Here is a 21,741-nt window from a genome sequence, read left to right as displayed (position 1 = left end):
TCTCAGATCGCATACTAGCGTACTAAAAGTTAGTATTTTTAGTGCGTTAGTGCGTCTCAATTCTTAGTGTGCATGGCGCACTAAATTGGCGTACTAACACGCCCACAAAACTGAGCATGGTTCGATGGACACTAACCACCCTAAACAGCCGCCATCTTAGTGACGTTTTAAACGGAAGTTACGTCATATATAAATGCATATATATTCATATACTTACAGGTGTATTTTCAGCAGCAGTAGGAGGATAAACACGTCTTCGCTGCTGATACCAGCTTAAATATCTCGCGATTATTTAGATTCTCATATTTTTTCTTTATTTCTTTTTCCAAAGTTGCAAAACGTGCTGCCAGCAGGTGGCGATAGCGTTCAAACAGCTGGTTGAAACATTGTTAAATAGAAGTAGAAGAAGAAGCTGTCATGTGATCTCCGGTTAGTGTGTAGCAGCAGAGTTTGATTTGAGACATACTATCTGTGGAGGATTAGTTACTAGTTAGTACGTACACTATCCTGATGCATACTAACTTCTAGTATACTAAGAGAAGTGTGTGATTTGAGACATACTATCTGTGGAGAATTTGCGTACTAGTTAGTACGTACACTAAACTGATGCATACTAACTTCTAGTATACTAAGAGAAGTGTGTGATTTGAGACATACTATCTGTGGAGAATTAGTTACTAGTTAGTACGTACACTATCCTGATGATACTAACTTCTAGTATACTAAGAGAAGTATGTTTGAGACATACTATCTGTGGAGGATTAGTTACTAGTTAGTACGTACACTATCCTGATGCATACTAACTTCTAGTATACTAAGAGAAGTATGTGATTTGAGACATACTATCTGTGGAGGATTAGTTACTAGTTAGTACGTACACTATCCTGATGCATACTAACTTCTAGTATACTAAGAGTAGTATGCGATTTGAGACATACTATCTGTGGAGGATTAGTTACTAGTTAGTACGTACACTATCCTGATGTATACTAACTTCTAGCATACTAAGAGTAGTATGCGATTTGAGACATACTATCTGTGGAGGATTAGTTACTAGTTAGTACGTACACTATCCTGATGCATACTAACTTCTAGCATACTAAGAGTAGTATGCGATTTGAGACATACTATCTGTGGAGGATTAGTTACTAGTTAGTACGTACACTATCCTGATGCATACTAACTTCTAGTATACTAAGAGAAGTATGTGATTTGAGACATACTATCTGTGGAGGATTAGTTACTAGTTAGCACGTACACTATCCTGATGCATACTAACTTCTAGCATACTAAGAGAAGTATGCGATTTGAGACATACTATCTGTGGAGGATTAGTTACTAGTTAGTACGTACACTATCCTGATGCATACTAACTTCTAGCATACTAAGAGTAGTATGCGATTTGAGACATACTATCTGTGGAGGATTAGTTACTAGTTAGTACGTACACTATCCTGATGCATACTAACTTCTAGCATACTAAGAGTAGTGTGTGATTTGAGACACAGCAACGGAGTCTGGAATCATACGAAGAGATTCCACCTGAAGGTCAGTCTCCACTCGAACCATCACCTCAGGTACGACTCAGACAGACGCACACGCGTGTTCAAACTATAACTGTATGTTCATTTGTTTTCTCCTACAGGAGAATAATCTCTCACGACACAGTTCAGAAGAAACATTACTTTATAAACAACTTTATAAAGTAATAATTAAAACTTGGTCCTGATGAGAAGTTACTGCGTCTTGAAGAACATTCACTACATGTCAGGAGAGTCAGAGCTTGACATCAGTTGACCTTCAGCAGAGCTCGGTCTTCTTTGGACGTACGACAAGGTCACCGAGAACCAAGTCCTGATCGTGTTACTCTCAATTCCTTCCCCGTCAATCCTTCCAAGTCTCATCTCTTGAACCACCAGAGATCAGAACCAGTTCATACACGTCAAGATCTGGACTCCAGCAGTGACGAGGAGCCGAGACACAACAATGCAACACTTGTGTGTATCAGATATGAAATACCGTATTTTCTGGACTATAAGTGGCAGTTTTTTTCGACTTATGCTCTGGAGCGACTTATGTGTGAAATTATTACCACATTATTAGCGGTATATCATTTCACATGTTATTTTCACACTAAACCACCAGAGGGCGCTCTAGGCCTGTGTTGATCATTTCCACGTAGAAGAGGAAGCATCTTCTACCTCCGGAGTTAGTTAGTTGTTTAAAAGTGACACAAGGATGAAGAGTTATTTGGAGTTACACGGATGGTTTGGTAAACTTGTTAGTTATTGATGCTATAGTTCTCTGAATAACTCTTCATATGTTATGTTAACATACCAGGTTCTCACTTCATGTAACGTAACATTATTCTGTTGTTGCCTCTAGTTTTATTTTAAATCAAATAGATTTCCCCCAAAAATGCGACTTAAATATGTTTTTTCCTTCTTTATTATGCATTTAAGGATGCTCCATCCCAGGTGTGTGAGGGAGAGGTACAGCAGGTCCTTCCTCCCTGCTGCCATCAGACTCTTTTGTAAATATGATTGTGAATATATAATATAGTGCAGATTTATTTAGATTTTCTTTCTTTTTCTTTTTATTATTTTTATTTCGGGTGTTTTATTTTCTTGGTATATTGCTCTGGCTGTTGTTGAACCAAATTTCCCCTCGCGGGACAAATAATTCTGATTCTGATTCTGATTCATTTTATGGCTGGAGCGACTTGTACTTCTACTACTAGTACTTCATACGAGCCGAAGATCAGGCGACGGTCGCCGGGCGAGAGAGAGATAGAATGGACATGTGCTCGGCGGATCATTGAGGGAACATCAGAAAGTGAAAGTCAGTTAACGACGGCGACCACAGGCCGTAAAGCGAGGGCTAAAGGTCTCCAGTTACCACAGCTGCATGTTGAGAGACACCCTCCGACACCAGCCTCCTCGCCGGCCGGAGAACAAAACAGAGTCTGTTCCGTCCACGCCGGCGCTGACGGAGAGAGAGAAAGTCACACTCACGCTAGATGGACTCGCACACTCGAGAGGCCTCGCCCTCGCTTTCACGGCAGCCCGAGGTGACGGCGCTCGGGTCGAACATTTTAAACTGGCCAACATGACACTGTTTCATGAAGCTTCGCCAACACTGGTTCACCTGTACACGACTCAAGAGTAGAATCACAGCACCTCTTCATTAAGTTCTATCCATCCATCTTTTTATCCAGTCAGGATATACTTTCAAATGCGTCCGCCCCGGGGCCTCCTCCCATGGTGATACTGTAGATAGATAGATAGATAGATAGATAGATAGATAGATGTATAGATTGATGGATGGATACTGTAGATGGATGATGGAGTGATACTGTATAGGATGGATGGATGGATGGATGGATGGATGGATGGATGGATGGATGGATGGATGGATGGATGGATGGATGGATGGATGGATGGATGGATGGATGGATGGATGGATGGATGGATGGATGGATGGATGGATGGATGGATGGATGGATGGATGGATGGATACTGTAGATGGATGATGGAGTGATACTGTAGATAGATAGATAGATAGATAGATAGATGTATAGATGGATGGATGGATACTGTAGATGGATGATGGAGTGATACTGTAGATAGATAGATAGATAGATAGATAGATGTATAGATGGATGGATGGATACTGTAGATGGATGATGGAGTGATACTGTATAAGGATGGATGGATGGATGGATGGATGGATGGATGGATGGATGGATGGATGGATGGATGGATGGATGGATGGATGGATGGATGGATGGATGGATGGATGGAAGAAGAAAAGCTAATTAAAAAGCAATATTTCTACTAGAGCTGTAAGAAAATACCGAAAAAAGTAATTATTTCCGTGTTTTCTTTTCATGATAGTGTTTTGATATTCAACAGCACTGTATACTTTTTATATTTACAGTTAACACGCAGACATTCAACGAAATTATTGATGCTTGTGTTGTTGTTAAACTTCCGGCCTTTAGATGGCAGCGATCATTACGACCTCCGCAGTTAAAGGAAGAATGATGACTGAGGACGAGAGGATACAGTGACTCCAGCAGCTTTTAAAGCTGATGTTTTGGACATATTTTGGTTTGAAAACAAATGAAAGCAGTTACGACTTCGTCAAGAGTCATGTGGTCTGTAAATACTACAACACCAGAGTCAAGTACTGGACAATACTACACATATATACTTGTGACTACACTATCACAACACCAGAGTCAAGTACTGGACAATACTACACATATATACTTGTGACTACACTATCACAACACCAGAGTCAAGTACTCGACAATACTACACATATATACTTGTTACTACACTATCACAACACCAGAGTCAAGTACTGGACAATACTACACATATATACGTGTTACTACACTATCACAACACCAGAGTCAAGTACTGGACAATACTACACATATATACTTGTTACTACACTATCACAACACCAGAGTCAAGTACTGGACAATACTACACGTATATACTTGTTACTACACTATCACAACACCAGAGGCAAGTACTGGACAATACTACACATATGTCCTTGTTACTACACTATCACAACGCCAGAGTCAAGTACTGGACAATACTACACATATATACTTGTTACTACACTATCACAACACCAGAGTCAAGTACTGGACAATACTACACGTATATACTTGTTACTACACTATCACAACACCAGAGGCAAGTACTGGACAATACTACACATATATACTTGTTACTACACTATTAGAATACCAGAGTCAAGTACTGGACAATACTACACATATATACTTGTTACTACACTATTAGAATACCAGAGTCAAGTACTCGACAATACTACACATATATACTTGTTCCCACAGTATTGCAATATATTGTATTGTTGTCCCTGTATTATGATCATGTTGTACCGCCAGATTCTTGCCATTAAAACTCATAACATGGTAGTAATAGTGTGTACTTTCTGTACGTCGTGTAATTGTTATTTTGTGGTATATTCAAACTTTTTAAAATGTTTATACATTGCATTAACATGTATCTCCAGGGGTCACGGTGACCCGGCGAACACATGTCGTCAGCATCGACTGCATGGAAAACGCGTCTCACTGGATCAACTCTTGACAACCAATGACGTCAACGTTGAATTGGAGACCTTAACGAACGGAGAACATTACTCATTACACATGTTGGAGGTACTTAAGGATCCCCCCCAGTGTAGCCCACCCGCTGGAAAAAAACGGCCATGAAGCTTTGTTCCACATCAGGGTCTCTATGAAGTAAGTAAGTCATTTGTATTTAAATAGAGTTTGTATTTGTCAACACAACTATGGACGACAACAACAGGTTGTGTGATACAGATGTTTACTTTCATTAGTCAGCGATACAAGAGCCACGTACTGTTTGTGAGTCACTGGCTCTAGATTTCTGGATCTATTTTTGGCTTTTTGTGAGTCACGACCCGAAAGAACCAGATCAAACAACTGGAATAGATTCATTAGAGCTGGAAACACATGGACGACAGAGACCCACGAGTCTTAACTCGAGATGAGGACCTAACAGATGGTGTTGGAGGTAGGATGAAAAGTGCGACGTAAATCCGTGACGCACATCAAGTGCATGAAAAGCTCTAAACACACAAGATAAAAGAGAATAAATCAGTATTTACTGTAAAAATCACTTGACGTCTATCCAGTGGATTGAAGACGTCAACGTGCATCACATGTGTGCGACAAACACTGAAGGATACAAGCTTCTCAAGCTGTTTGAATCAGTGTTTACACACTAAAGCACAGCTGCAAAAGTGTGTGTTCATGCACGTGTGTGTGTGTGTGTGTGTGTGCACGACCACAGGAAACCATCGGGACCCCCGGCGTTCATTCTGTTGTGCGAGTTCAACACGTCGTTAAAAAAAAACAACCACAAACCTGCTTTCAACACACAACGAGGCTGCAGACGCACACACGCGAACGAACACGTGACGCCTTCACTCAAACGTACAGTTTTCGATCCCGTGTTCACGACCTCGATGTCAATCATTACACGTTGAACTCTCTTAAGTTCTTGTTGCCATAACAGATCTGCTCCTGTCCCGACACGCCGCCGCTTTCATTCGTACGCCGCAACATTCCACGCCGCGAGCCAGGATTCATCTCCAGAGAGTTGTTGGAATCAATTACTGTGTGATCGTTTACTTTGTCATCATCACACTGACACGTGGTTAGTAACGTCTTCCTCGGGAAAGCACTCTTCTCCCCACTTGTTCCTCGTTAAAAGAGATTTAACTCTTAGATTTGACTTTGAAATACAGATTTATTTCATGGTTTCTTCCAGTCGTTGTTACAGACTCGGTTCAATCGACTATTCAAAGTTAAACTTCAGATTTTAACTTGTTTTTTCTACACTTTACTGTAAAAAACAAGTGTATTGTAGATGTTTATTTTTATTCAAAACATGTTTAATGGTCATTTGTGTTTGAGTACAAATGATTCTTGACTTTTAATTCATTTAACTTTAAAAGCTAAAGACAAAAATAAAGGTAATGCTAAGTTAGTAACAACTAAAATTATATATATATATATATATATATATATATATATATATATATATGACATTTTAATATGCCAACATTTGCGGTTTACGTTTGAAAAGTAATAAAGTTTTTAATTATACAGTGAAATTTAATTTATAGTTAGCTTCAATGCTAACTTCATTAGCATTTCAAGCAGGCTAAAACGGCAGGAAAATCCATTAAGAGCCAAATAAATACAAATAAAAAAAGAGGAATATACATTTTTACTTTAAACTTTAAATATAAATGTATTATAGATGCTGTATTTGTCTTTTTATTTTTATTCAAAACATGTTTAATGGTCATTTGTGTTTGAATACAAATGATTCTTGACTTTTAATTCATATATATATATATATATATATGACATTTTAATATGCCAACATTTGCGGTTTACGTTTGAAAAGTAATAAAGTTTTTAATTATACAGTGAAATTTAATTTATAGTTAGCTTCAATGCTAACTTCGTTAGCATTTCAAGCAGGCTAAAACGGCAGGAAATTCCATTAAGAGCCAAATAAATACAAATAAAAATAGAGGAATATACATTTTTACTTTAAACTTTAAATATAAATGTATTATAGATGCTGTATTTGTCTTTATATTTTTATTCAAAACATGTTTAATGGTCATTTGTGTTTGGAGTACAAATGATTCTTGACTTTTAATTAATTTAACTTTAAAAGCTAAAGACGAAAATAAAGGTAATGCTAAGTTAGTAACAACTGAAATATATATATATATATGACATTTGCGGTTTACGTTTGAAAAGTAATAAAGTTTTTAATTATACAGTGAAATTTAATTTATAGTTAGCTTCAATGCTAACTTCGTTAGCATTTCAAGCAGGCTAAAACGGCAGGAAAATCCATTAAGAGCCAAATAAATACAAATAAAAATAGAGGAATATACATTTTTACTTTAAACTTTAAATATAAATGTATTATAGATGCTGTATTTGTCTTTTTATTTTGATTTAAAACATGTTTAATGGTCATTTGTGTTTGAGTACAAATGATTCTTGACTTTTAATTCATATATATATATATATATGACATTTTAATATGCCAACATTTGCGGTTTACGTTTGAAAAGTAATAAACTTTTTAATTATACAGTGAAATTTAATTTATAGTTAGCTTGAATGCTAACTTCATTAGCATTTCAAGCAGGCTAAAACGGCAGGAAAATCTATTAAGAGCCAAATAAATACAAATAAAAATAGAGGAATATACCTTTTTATTTAAACTTTAAATATAAATGTATTATAGATGCTGTATTTGTCTTTTTATTTTTATTCAAAACATGTTTAATGGTCATTTGTGTTTGAGTACAAATGATTCTTGACTTTTAATTCATTTAACTTTAAAAGCTAAAGACGAAAATAAAGGTAATGCTAAGTTAGTAACAACTGAAATATATATGACATTTTAATATGCCAACATTTGCGGATTACGTTTGAAAAGTAATAAAGTTTTTAATTATACAGTGAAATTTAATTTATAGTTAGCTTCAATGCTAACTTCGTTAGCATTTCAAGCAGGCTAAAACGGCAGGAAAATCCATTAAGAGCCAAATAAATACAAATAAAAAAAGAGGAATATACATTTTTACTTTAAACTTTAGATGCTGTATTTGTCTTTTTATTTTGATTCAAAACATGTTTAATGGTCATTTGTGTTTGAGTAGAAATGATTCTTGACTTTTAATTCATTTAACTTTAAAAGCTAAAGACGAAAATAAAGGTAATGCTAAGTTAGTAACAACTGAAATATATATATATATATATGACATTTGCGTTTTTTATGTTTGAAAAGTAATAAACTTTTTAATTATACAGTGAAATTTAATTTATAGTTAGCTTGAATGCTAACTTCATTAGCATTTCAAGCAGGCTAAAACGGCAGGAAATTCCATTAAGAGCCAAATAAATACAAATAAAAATAGAGGAATATACATTTTTACTTTAAACTTTAAATATAAATGTATTATAGATGCTGTCTGTGTCTTTTTATTTTGATTTAAAACATGTTTAATGGTCATTTGTGTTTGAATACAAATGATTCTTGACTTTTAATTCATTTAACTTTAAAAGCTAAAGACAAAAATAAAGGTAATGCTAAGTTAGTAACAACTGAAATATATATATATATATGACATTTTAATATGCCAACATTTGCGGTTTACGTTTGAAAAGTAATAAAGTTGAAAAATTGAATTTATAGTTAGCTTGAATGCTAACTTCATTAGCATTTCAAGCAGGCTAAAACGGCAGGAAATTCCATTAAGAGCCAAATAAATACAAATAAAAATAGAGGAATATACATTTTTACTTTAAACTTTAAATATAAATGTATTATAGATGCTGTATTTGTCTTTTTATTTTGATTCAAAACATGTTTAATGGTCATTTGTGTTTGAATACAAATGATTCTTGACTTTTAATTCATTTAACTTTAAAAGCTAAAGATGAAAATAAAGGTAATGCTAAGTTAGTAACAACTGAAATAAATATATATATATATGACATTTGCGTTTTTTATGTTTGAAAAGTAATAAAGTTTTTAATTATACAGTGAAATTTAATTTATAGTTAGCTTCAATGCTAACTTCGTTAGCATTTCAAGCAGGCTAAAACGGCAGGAAATTCCATTAAGAGCCAAATAAATACAAATAAAAATAGAGGAATATACATTTTTACTTTAAACTTTAAATATAAATGTATTATAGATGCTGTATTTGTCTTTTTATTTTTATTCAAAACATGTTTAATGGTCATTTTCGTTTGAGTAGAAATTATGCTTTTGATTTACTTATGTTAAAAAGCTAACAACAAAAATTAAATTAAATGGTTGACATAGACATATATATGGATTATATATATACACGCATAAATATATATACATTGGTTTTATGCTTTGAAAAGATGAAAGTTTTTGTTTCCTGTCAAATTGAATTTGTAGTTAGCTTGAAATGCTAACTCGATTAGCATTTCAAGTATAGGCTAAAACATCTGGAAAATCAATGAAGCTCGAATAAAAATAAATAAAGTATAAATAAAATAAATGCCTTTATTTTTGATTTAAAACATGTTTAATGATGGAACCAGACAACTGTACTACATGTATATATTACATTTATTGGAAGTTTTTGGTTTCCTACCAAACTGAATTTGTAGTTAGCTTGAAATGCTAACTTCAAGTAAAGGCTAAAACATCTGGAAAATCAATGAAGCTCGAAATAAAAATAAATAAAGTATAAACGAAATAAAAAAGGTTGTCTCTGCCTTTATTTTTGATGTACTAACTACATGTATATATTATATTTATTGAAAGTTTTTTTGTTTCCTGTCATATTTAATTCGTAGTTAGCTTGAAATGCTAACTTCAAGTAAAGGCTAAAACATCTGGAAAATCAATGAAGCTCGAAATAAATAAAATATAAATAAAATAAAAAAGGTTGTCTCTGCCTTTATTTTTGATGTACTAACTACATGTATATATTATATTTATTGAAAGTTTTTTCGTTTCCTGTCATATTTAATTCGTAGTTAGCTTGAAATGCTAACTTCAAGTAAAGGCTAAAACATCTGGAAAATCAATGAAGCTCGAAATAAATAAAATAAAGTATAAACGAAATAAAAAAGGTTGTCTCTGTCTTTATTTTTGATGTACAAACTATGTACTACTAACTACATGTATATATTATATTTATTGAAAGTTTTTTCGTTTCCTGTCATATTTAATTCGTAGTTAGCTTGAAATGCTAACTTCAAGTAAAGGCTAAAACATCTGGAAAATCAATGAAGCTCGAAATAAAAATAAATAAAGTATAAACGAAATAAAAAAGGTTGTCTCTGCCTTTATTTTTGATGTACTAACTACATGTATATATTATATTTATTGAAAGTTTTTTCGTTTCCTGTCAAATTGAATTCGTAGTTAGCTTGAAATGCTAACTTCAAGTAAAGGCTAAAACATCTGGAAAATCAATGAAGCTCGAATAAATAAAATAAAAAAAGTTGTCTCTGCCTTTATTTTTGATGTACTAACTAACTATGTACTACTAACTACATGTATATATTATATTTATTGAACGTTTTTTCGTTTCCTGTCAAATTGAATTCGTAGTTAGCTTGAAATGCTAACTTCAAGTAAAGGCTAAAACATCTGGAAAATCAATGAATCTCGAATAAATAAAATATAAATTAAATAAAAAAAGTTGTCTCTGTCTTTATTTTTGATGTACTAACTACATGTATATATTACATTTATTGAAAGTTTTTTTGTTTCCTGTCAAACTGAATTTGTACTTAGCTTGAAATGCTAACTTTAAGTAAAGGCTAAAACATCTGGAAAATCAATGAAGCTCGAAATAAAAATAAATAAAGTATAAACGAAATAAAAAAGGTTGTCTCTGTCTTTATTTTTGATGTACTAACTACATGTATATATTATATTTATTGAAAGTTTTTTCGTTTCCTGTCATATTTAATTCGTAGTTAGCTTGAAATGCTAACTTCAAGTAAAGGCTAAAACATCTGGAAAATCAATGAAGCTCGAATAAATAAAATATAAAAAGTTGTCTCTGCCTTTATTTTTGATGTACTAACTACATGTATATATTATATTTATTGAAAGTTTTTTTGTTTCCTGTCAAATTGAATTCGTAGTTAGCTTGAAATGCTAACTTCAAGTAAAGGCTAAAACATCTGGAAAATCAATGAAGCTCAAAATAAAAATAAATAAAGTATAAACGAAATAAAAAAAGTTGTCTCTGTCTTTATTTTTGATGTACTAACTAACTATGTACTACTAACTACATGTATATATTATATTTATTGAAAGTTTTTTCGTTTCCTGTCATATTTAATTCATAGTTAGCTTGAAATGCTAACTTCAAGTAAAGGCTAAAACATCTGGAAAATCAATGAAGCTAGAAATAAAAATAAATAAAGTATTAACGAAATAAAAAAGGTTGTCTCTGCCTTTATTTGTGATGTACTAACTAACAATGTACTACTAACTACATGTATATATTATATTTATTGAAAGTTTTTTGTTTCCTGTCAAATTGAATTCGTAGTTAGCTTGAAATGCTAACTTCAAGTAAAGGCTAAAACATCTGGAAAATCAATGAAGCTCGAATAAATAAAATATAAAAAGTTGTCTCTGCCTTTATTTTTGATTTAAAACACGTTTAATGATGGAACCAGACAACTGTACTACAAGTAAATATTACATTTATTGAAAGTTTTTGGTTTCCTACCAAACTGAATTTGTAGTTAGCTTGAAATGCTAACTTCAAGTAAAGGCTAAAACATCTGGAAAATCAATGAAGCTCGAAATAAATAAAATATAAATAAAATAAAAAAAGTTGTCTCTGCCTTTATTTTTGATGTACTAACTACATGTATATATTACATTTATTGAAAGTTTTTTTGTTTCCTGTCAAATTGAATTCGTAGTTAGCTTGAAATGCTAACTTCAAGTAAAGGCTAAAACATCTGGAAAATCAATGAAGCTCGAAATAACAATAAATAAAGTATAAATGAAATAAAAAAGGTTGTCTCTGTCTTTATTTTTGATGTACTAACTAACTATGTACTACTAACTACATGTATATATTATATTTATTGAAAGTTTTTTCGTTTCCTGTCAAATTGAATTCGTAGTCAGCTTGAAATGCTAACTTCAAGTAAAGGCTAAAACATCTGGAAAATCAATGAAGCTCGAAATAAAAATAAATAAAGTATAAACGAAATAAAAAAGGTTGTCTCTGCCTTTATTTTTGATGTACTAACTACATGTATATATTACATTTATTGAAAGTTTTTGGTTTCCTGTCAAATTTAATTCGTAGTTAGCTTGAAATGCTAACTTCAAGTAAAGGCTAAAACATCTGGAAAATCAATGAAGCTCGAATAAATAAAATATAAAAAGTTGTCTCTGCCTTTATTTTTGATGTACTAACTACATGTATATATTATATTTATTGAAAGTTTTTTTGTTTCCTGTCAAATTGAATTCGTAGTTAGCTTGAAATGCTAACTTCAAGTAAAGGCTAAAACATCTGGAAAATCAATGAAGCTCAAAATAAAAATAAATAAAGTATAAACGAAATAAAAAAAGTTGTCTCTGTCTTTATTTTTGATGTACTAACTAACTATGTACTACTAACTACATGTATATATTATATTTATTGAAAGTTTTTTCGTTTCCTGTCATATTTAATTCATAGTTAGCTTGAAATGCTAACTTCAAGTAAAGGCTAAAACATCTGGAAAATCAATGAAGCTAGAAATAAAAATAAATAAAGTATTAACGAAATAAAAAAGGTTGTCTCTGCCTTTATTTGTGATGTACTAACTAACAATGTACTACTAACTACATGTATATATTATATTTATTGAAAGTTTTTTGTTTCCTGTCAAATTGAATTCGTAGTTAGCTTGAAATGCTAACTTCAAGTAAAGGCTAAAACATCTGGAAAATCAATGAAGCTCGAATAAATAAAATATAAAAAGTTGTCTCTGCCTTTATTTTTGATTTAAAACACGTTTAATGATGGAACCAGACAACTGTACTACAAGTAAATATTACATTTATTGAAAGTTTTTGGTTTCCTACCAAACTGAATTTGTAGTTAGCTTGAAATGCTAACTTCAAGTAAAGGCTAAAACATCTGGAAAATCAATGAAGCTCGAAATAAATAAAATATAAATAAAATAAAAAAAGTTGTCTCTGCCTTTATTTTTGATGTACTAACTACATGTATATATTACATTTATTGAAAGTTTTTTTGTTTCCTGTCAAATTGAATTCGTAGTTAGCTTGAAATGCTAACTTCAAGTAAAGGCTAAAACATCTGGAAAATCAATGAAGCTCGAAATAACAATAAATAAAGTATAAATGAAATAAAAAAGGTTGTCTCTGTCTTTATTTTTGATGTACTAACTAACTATGTACTACTAACTACATGTATATATTATATTTATTGAAAGTTTTTTCGTTTCCTGTCAAATTGAATTCGTAGTCAGCTTGAAATGCTAACTTCAAGTAAAGGCTAAAACATCTGGAAAATCAATGAAGCTCGAAATAAAAATAAATAAAGTATAAACGAAATAAAAAAGGTTGTCTCTGCCTTTATTTTTGATGTACTAACTACATGTATATATTACATTTATTGAAAGTTTTTGGTTTCCTGTCAAATTTAATTCGTAGTTAGCTTGAAATGCTAACTTCAAGTAAAGGCTAAAACATCTGGAAAATCAATGAAGCTCGAATAAATAAAATATAAAAAGTTGTCTCTGCCTTTATTTTTGATGTATTAACTACATGTATATATTACATTTATTGAAAGTTTTTTCGTGTCCTGTCAAATTGAATTCGTAGTTAGCTTGAAATGCTAACTTCAAGTAAAGGCTAAAACATCTGGAAAATCAATGAATCTCAAATAAATAAAATATAAATAAAATAAAAAGGTTGTCTCTGCCTTTATTTTTGATGTACTAACTACATGTATATATTATATGTATTGAAAGTTTTTGGTTTCCTGTCAAATTTAATTTGTAGTTAGCTTGAAATGCTAACTTCAAGTAAAGGCTAAAACATCTGGAAAATCAATGAAGAAAAATAAATAAAGTATAAACGAAATAAAAAAGGTTGTCTCTGCCTTTATTTTTGATGTACTAACTACATGTATATATTATATTTATTGAAAGTTTTTTCGTTTCCTGTCAAATTGAATTCGTAGTTAGCTTGAAATGCTAACTTCAAGTAAAGGCTAAAACATCTGGAAAATCAATGAAGCTCGAAATAAATAAAATATAAATAAAATAAAAAAAGTTGTCTCTGCCTTTATTTTTGATGTACTAACTACATGTATATATTACATTTATTGAAAGTTTTTTTGTTTCCTGTCAAATTGAATTCGTAGTTAGCTTGAAATGCTAACTTCAAGTAAAGGCTAAAACATCTGGAAAATCAATGAAGCTCGAAATAACAATAAATAAAGTATAAATGAAATAAAAAAGGTTGTCTCTGTCTTTATTTTTGATGTACTAACTAACTATGTACTACTAACTACATGTATATATTATATTTATTGAAAGTTTTTTCGTTTCCTGTCAAATTGAATTCGTAGTCAGCTTGAAATGCTAACTTCAAGTAAAGGCTAAAACATCTGGAAAATCAATGAAGCTCGAAATAAAAATAAATAAAGTATAAACGAAATAAAAAAGGTTGTCTCTGCCTTTATTTTTGATGTACTAACTACATGTATATATTACATTTATTGAAAGTTTTTGGTTTCCTGTCAAATTTAATTCGTAGTTAGCTTGAAATGCTAACTTCAAGTAAAGGCTAAAACATCTGGAAAATCAATGAAGCTCGAATAAATAAAATATAAAAAGTTGTCTCTGCCTTTATTTTTGATGTACTAACTACATGTATATATTACATTTATTGAAAGTTTTTTCGTGTCCTGTCAAATTGAATTCGTAGTTAGCTTGAAATGCTAACTTCAAGTAAAGGCTAAAACATCTGGAAAATCAATGAATCTCAAATAAATAAAATATAAATAAAATAAAAAGGTTGTCTCTGCCTTTATTTTTGATGTACTAACTACATGTATATATTATATGTATTGAAAGTTTTTGGTTTCCTGTCAAATTTAATTTGTAGTTAGCTTGAAATGCTAACTTCAAGTAAAGGCTAAAACATCTGGAAAATCAATGAAGAAAAATAAATAAAGTATAAACGAAATAAAAAAGGTTGTCTCTGCCTTTATTTTTGATGTACTAACTACATGTATATATTATATTTATTGAAAGTTTTTTCGTTTCCTGTCAAATTGAATTCGTAGTTAGCTTGAAATGCTAACTTCAAGTAAAGGCTAAAACATCTGGAAAATCAATGAAGCTCGAAATAACAATAAATAAAGTATAAACGAAATAAAAAAAGGTTGTCTCTGCCTTTATTTTTGATGTACTAACTAACTATGTACTACTAACTACATGTATATAATATATTTATTGAAAGTTTTTTCGTTTCCTGTCAAATTTAATTCGTAGTTAGCTTGAAATGCTAACTTCAAGTAAAGGCTAAAACATCTGGAAAATCAATGAATCTCGAATAAATAAAATATAAATAAAATAAAAAAAGTTGTCTCTGTCTTTATTTTTGATGTACTAACTACATGTATATATTACATTTATTGAAAGTTTTTTTGTTTCCTGTCAAACTGAATTTGTACTTAGCTTGAAATGCTAACTTTAAGTAAAGGCTAAAACATCTGGAAAATCAATGAAGCTCGAAATAAAAATAAATAAAGTATAAACGAAATAAAAAAAGTTGTCTCTGCCTTTATTTTTGATGTACTAACTAACTATGTACTACTAACTACATGTATATATTACATTTATTGAAAGTTTTTTTGTTTCCTGTCAAACTGAATTTGTACTTAGCTTGAAATGCTAACTTTAAGTAAAGGCTAAAACATCTGGAAAATCAATCAAGCTCGAATAAATAAAATATAAAAAGTTGTCTCTGCCTTTATTTTTGATGTACTAACTACATGTATATATTACATTTATTGAAAGTTTTTTCGTTTCCTGTCAAATTTAATTCGTAGTTAGCTTGAAATGCTAACTTCAAGTAAAGGCTAAAACATCTGGAAAATCAATGAAGCTCGAAATAACAATAAATAAAGTATAAACGAAATAAAAAAGGTTGTCTCTGTCTTTATTTTTGATGTACTAACTACATGTATATATTATATTTATTGAAAGTTTTTTCGTTTCCTATCAAATTTAATTCATAGTTAGCTTGAAATGCTAACTTCAAGTAAAGGCTAAAACATCTGGAAAATCAATGAAGCTCGAATAAATAAAATATAAAAAGTTGTCTCTGCCTTTATTTTTGATTTAAAACACGTTTAATGATGGAACCAGACAACTGTACTACAAGTATATATTTCATTTATTGAAAGTTTTTGGTTTCCTGTCAAATTGAATTCGTAGTTAGCTTGAAATGCTAACTTCAAGTAAAGGCTAAAACATCTGGAAAATCAATGAAGCTCGAAATAACAATAAATAAAGTATAAACGAAATAAAAAAGGTTGTCTCTGTCTTTATTTTTGATGTACTCACTAACTATGTACTACTAACTACATGTATATATTACATTTATTGAAAGTTTTTTCGTTTCCTGTCATATTTAATTCGTAGTTAGCTTGAAATGCTAACTTCAAGTAAAGGCTAAAACATCTGGAAAATCAATGAAGAAAAATAAATAAAGTATAAACGAAATAAAAAAGGTTGTCTCTGTCTTTATTTTTGATGTACTAACTAACTATGTACTACTAACTACATGTATATATTACATTTATTGAACGTTTTTTTTGTTTCCTGTCATATTTAATTAGTAGTTAGCTTGAAATGCTAACTTCAAGTAAAGGCTAAAACATCTGGAAAATCAATGAATCTCAAATAAATAAAATATAAATAAAATAAAAAGGTTGTCTCTGCCTTTATTTTTGATGTACTAACTAACTATGTACTACTAACTACATGTATATATTATATTTATTGAAAGTTTTTTTTTGTTCCCTGTCAAACGTAATTCATAGTTAGTTTAAAGGTATTTAAAGTTAGATAAAATATCAATGAAGCGACATAAAGTAAAGATTAAAACCCGTTATCGTGTATTTATCGTGTACTGATCAGGGTACTATGGTTTAGGTTCCGGGTCACCGCGGAGGTCAAGTGATGCGACATAAAGTTCTGATGTTTTTTCGAGATTCTTTCTTGTTTTTCAACTTTTAAACAAGTTTCCCGGAACAGGACCGTGGAAGCGTGACGAGGAGGTTCTCACCCAGGTAGGTCCTCAGGTCCAGCAGGATTCTGGGGGGTCCTCCGTTCAGCTGGTAGAAGAGCGAGCCCAGGCAGAAGAGCAGCAGCGCCGCCATGCAGAAGCCATAGCCCCGCAGCGAGAGCCGCGGAGACGCGCACAACAAGCCCGGCTTCTTCTGGTTCCGGTCTCGGATGTGGTGCGGGGTCTGGCTGCAGTGAGGCGGACCGTGGACCTTCATCGTGTCCTCATCATCCGAGGCTGGACGGGGAAGTTGTGGCGAGAAGACGCGTCTCCAGCTCTCTCTCCTTCTCCTTCTTCTTCTTCTTCTTCTCCTTCTTCTTCTTCTTCTCCTTCTTCCGTCTTCAGGAGTCAAAAGTCCATCCTTCAGTCCGGGTCCCCGCGGGTGTCAGGTTACTGGACGTGGAAAAACTTCTACATGTCGACATTTAAAAACAACTGCGTCTCAAACAGCGACACCGTGTGGTTTTCTGAGGTACTGTTTTTTTTACTTTCTCTGAAGATGGACTTTTGACACAACAAGTACAAATAAATACATGAATTATTACATGAATAAATGTACTAATAAATACATTTTGGAACTCCTGTGTTGTTATCAGTGTTATCTTGATCTTTAAAGTATATACTATATTGAGTATCGTAAATTAATTGACTTCATTATGTTTAAGAATGCTGCTTTTCTGTATATATATATATATATATATATATATATATATATATATATATATATATATATATATATATACAGTATATACATGTATTTATAGGTTTTATTTCTTTTTTATAGTTTGTCGTTTATGTATTTATAAATTTTTGCTTTTGTTTATTCATGTTTTTATATATTTGCCTGTTTTGTTTATTTACGTATTTATACATGTTGTGTTTTATTTATTTATTTTACTGTGTTGTTCTTGTTTTTATACATTTTCTCTTTTATTTATTCATGTTTTTATACATTTTCTCTTTTGTTTATTTACGTATTTATACATGTTGTGTTTTATTTATTTATTTTACTGTGTTGTTCATGTTTTTATACATTTTCTCTTTTATTTATTCATGTTTTTATACATTTTCTCTTTTGTTTATTTACGTATTTATACATGTTGTGTTTTATTTATTTATTTTACTGTGTTTTTTATGTATTTATACATTTTCTCTTTTATTTATTCATGATTTTATACATTTTCTCTTTTGTTTATTTACGTATTTATACATGTTGTGTTTTATTTATTTATTTTACTGTGTTTTTTATGTATTTATACATTTTCTCTTTTATTTATTCATGATTTTATACATTTTCTCTTTTGTTTATTTACGTATTTATACATGTTGTGTTTTATTTATTTATTTTACTGTGTTTTTTATGTATTTATACATTTTCTCTTTTATTTATTCATGATTTTATACATTTTCTCTTTTGTTTATTTACGTATTTATACATGTTGTGTTTTATTTATTTATTTTACTGTGTTTTTTATGTATTTAAACATTTTCTCTTTTATTTATTCATGATTTTATACATTTTCTCTTTTGTTTATTTACGTATTTATACATGTTGTGTTTTATTTATTTATTTTACTGTGTTTTTTATGTATTTATACATTTTCTCTTTTATTTATTCATGTTTTTATACATTTTCTCTTTTGTTTATTTACGTATTTATACATGTTGTGTTTTATTTATTTATTTTACTGTGTTTTTTAATGTATTTATACATGTTCTCTTTTATTTATTCATGTTTTTATACATTTTCTCTTTTGTTTATTTACGTATTTATACATGTTGTGTTTTATTTATTTATTTTACTGTGTTGTTCATGTTTTTATACATTTACATATGTATACATACATATACGTATTTATACATTTCAATGTTGATTTATTTGTGTTATTAATACATTTCAGGTTTTGAAACGTATTAATACATAAATAAACAAATGTTGAAATAACAAAATTTATAAAAAAAATAAATGTAATGTAATAAATTAATTTAATTTGAAATATATTCATTCATACATTTATTTAAATAAGTAATTTTATTTGTGTATTTTCTTAATTTTTTTATTGATTAATAATTAATCCACTTTTGTGCTTCATAAAATAAGCTGTAATCACGCCCGCTTTGTTTATACAACGAGTCCCTTGGAGGTAGAGACCATTCATGACGCGCGGTGACGAACCTCCATGCTCGACCAATCACAGCAGAGTGGGGGTGGTAATGGTCAACAAGATTTCATCTCCAGAACAACATGTATATATATATATATACATATATATACATGTATTTATATATCTTATTTCTTTTTTATAGTGTCGTTTATTTGTCGTTTTCTTCATGTTTCATCGTTTATTCATGTTTTTTTTTACATTTTGTCTTCGGTTTATTTACGTATTTATGCATTTTGTCTTTTGTTTATTTATTTTAGTGTGTTGTTACTTGTTCTGAAGTACTGTTTTTTTTACTTTCTCTGAAGATGGACTTTTGACACAACAAGTACAAATAAATACATGAATTATTACATGAATAAATGTACTAATAAATACATTTTGGAACTCCTGTGTTGTTATCAGTATTATCTTGATCTTTAAAGTATGTACTATATTGAGTATCGTTTTGTTTGTTTAAGCGCTTTGTGACCCTGGTCTGGAAAAGTATAAATATAAATTACTTACTTACTTACATGTGTGAATAAATATCGAAACAAATAAATACATTGACTTCTTTATTTTTAAGAATGCTGCTTTTCTGTATATATATATATATATACATGTATTTATACGTTTTATTTCTTTTTTATAGTTTGTCGTTTATGTATTTATACATTTTTGCTTTTGTTTATTCATGTTTTTATATATTTGCCTGTTTTGTTTATTTACGTATTTATACATGTTGTGTTTTATTTATTTATTTTACTGTGTTTTTTATGTATTTATAAATTTTCTCTTTTATTTATTCATGATTTTATACATTTTCTCTTTTGTTTATTTAAGTATTTATACATGTTGTGTTTTATTTATTTATTTTACTGTGTTGTTCATGTATTTATACATTTATTTTCTCTTTTGTTTATTTACGTATTTATACATGTTGTGTTTTATTTATTTATTTTACTGTGTTGTTCATGTATTTATACATTTTCTCTTTTATTTATTCATGTTTTTATACATTTTCTCTTTTGTTTATTTATGTATTTATACATTTACTCTTTTATTTATTTATTTTACTATGTTTTTTATGTATTTTTACATTTTCTCTTTTATTTATTCATGTTTTTATACATTTTCTCTTTTGTTTATTTACGTATTTATACATGTTGTGTTTTATTTATTTATTTTACTGTGTTTTTTATGTATTTATACATTTTCTCTTTTATTTATTCATGATTTTATACATTTTCTCTTTTGTTTATTTACGTATTTATACATGTTGTGTTTTATTTATTTATTTTACTGTGTTTTTTATGTATTTATACATTTTCTCTTTTATTTATTCATGATTTTATACATTTTCTCTTTTGTTTATTTACGTATTTATACATGTTGTGTTTTATTTATTTATTTTACTGTGTTTTTTATGTATTTATAAATTTTCTCTTTTATTTATTCATGATTTTATACATTTTCTCTTTTATTTATTCATGATTTTATACATTTTCTCTTTTGTTTATTTACGTATTTATACATGTTGTGTTTTATTTATTTATTTTACTGTGTTTTTTATGTATTTATACATTTTCTCTTTTATTTATCCATGATTTTATACATTTTCTCTTTTGTTTATTTACGTATTTATACATGTTGTGTTTTATTTATTTATTTTACTGTGTTTTTTATGTATTTATACATTTTCTCTTTTATTTATTCATGTTTTTATACATTTTCTCTTTTGTTTATTTACGTATTTATACATGTTGTGTTTTATTTATTTATTTTACTGTGTTTTTTATGTATTTTTACATTTTCTCTTTTATTTATTCATGATTTTATACATTTTCTCTTTTGTTTATTTACGTATTTATACATGTTGTGTTTTATTTATTTATTTTACTGTGTTTTTTATGTATTTATACATTTTCTCTTTTATTTATTCATGATTTTATACATTTTCTCTTTTGTTTATTTACGTATTTATACATGTTGTGTTTTATTTATTTATTTTACTGTGTTTTCTAATGTATTTATACATGTTCTCTTTTATTTATTCATGTTTTTATACATTTTCTCTTTTGTTTATTTACGTATTTATACATGTTGTGTTTTATTTATTTATTTTACTGTGTTTTTTATGT

General features: G+C 29.7%; 1 protein-coding gene across 1 annotated transcript in view; it reads right to left on the bottom strand.

Moving 5' to 3' along the window:
* The window catches only part of LOC148066973 (uronyl 2-sulfotransferase-like), a 102,667-nt gene extending 84,837 nt beyond the window's left edge, over positions 1-17,830 (bottom strand). The window contains exon 1 of the mRNA XM_087805065.1: positions 17,457-17,830. Coding sequence (XP_087661191.1) covers positions 17,457-17,673 — 217 coding nt within the window. The 5' untranslated portion in view covers positions 17,674-17,830. The remainder of the gene's footprint in view (positions 1-17,456) is intronic.
* Positions 17,831-21,741: the final 3,911 nt, after the last annotated feature.

The sequence above is a fragment of the Callionymus lyra genome, chromosome 13, assembly GCF_982586985.1.
Source record: "Callionymus lyra chromosome 13, fCalLyr1.hap1.1, whole genome shotgun sequence".
NCBI lineage: Eukaryota > Metazoa > Chordata > Actinopteri > Syngnathiformes > Callionymidae > Callionymus > Callionymus lyra.
The sequence above is the reverse complement of the archived record's forward strand: the minus strand, read 5'-3'. Positions and strand labels throughout refer to the sequence as shown.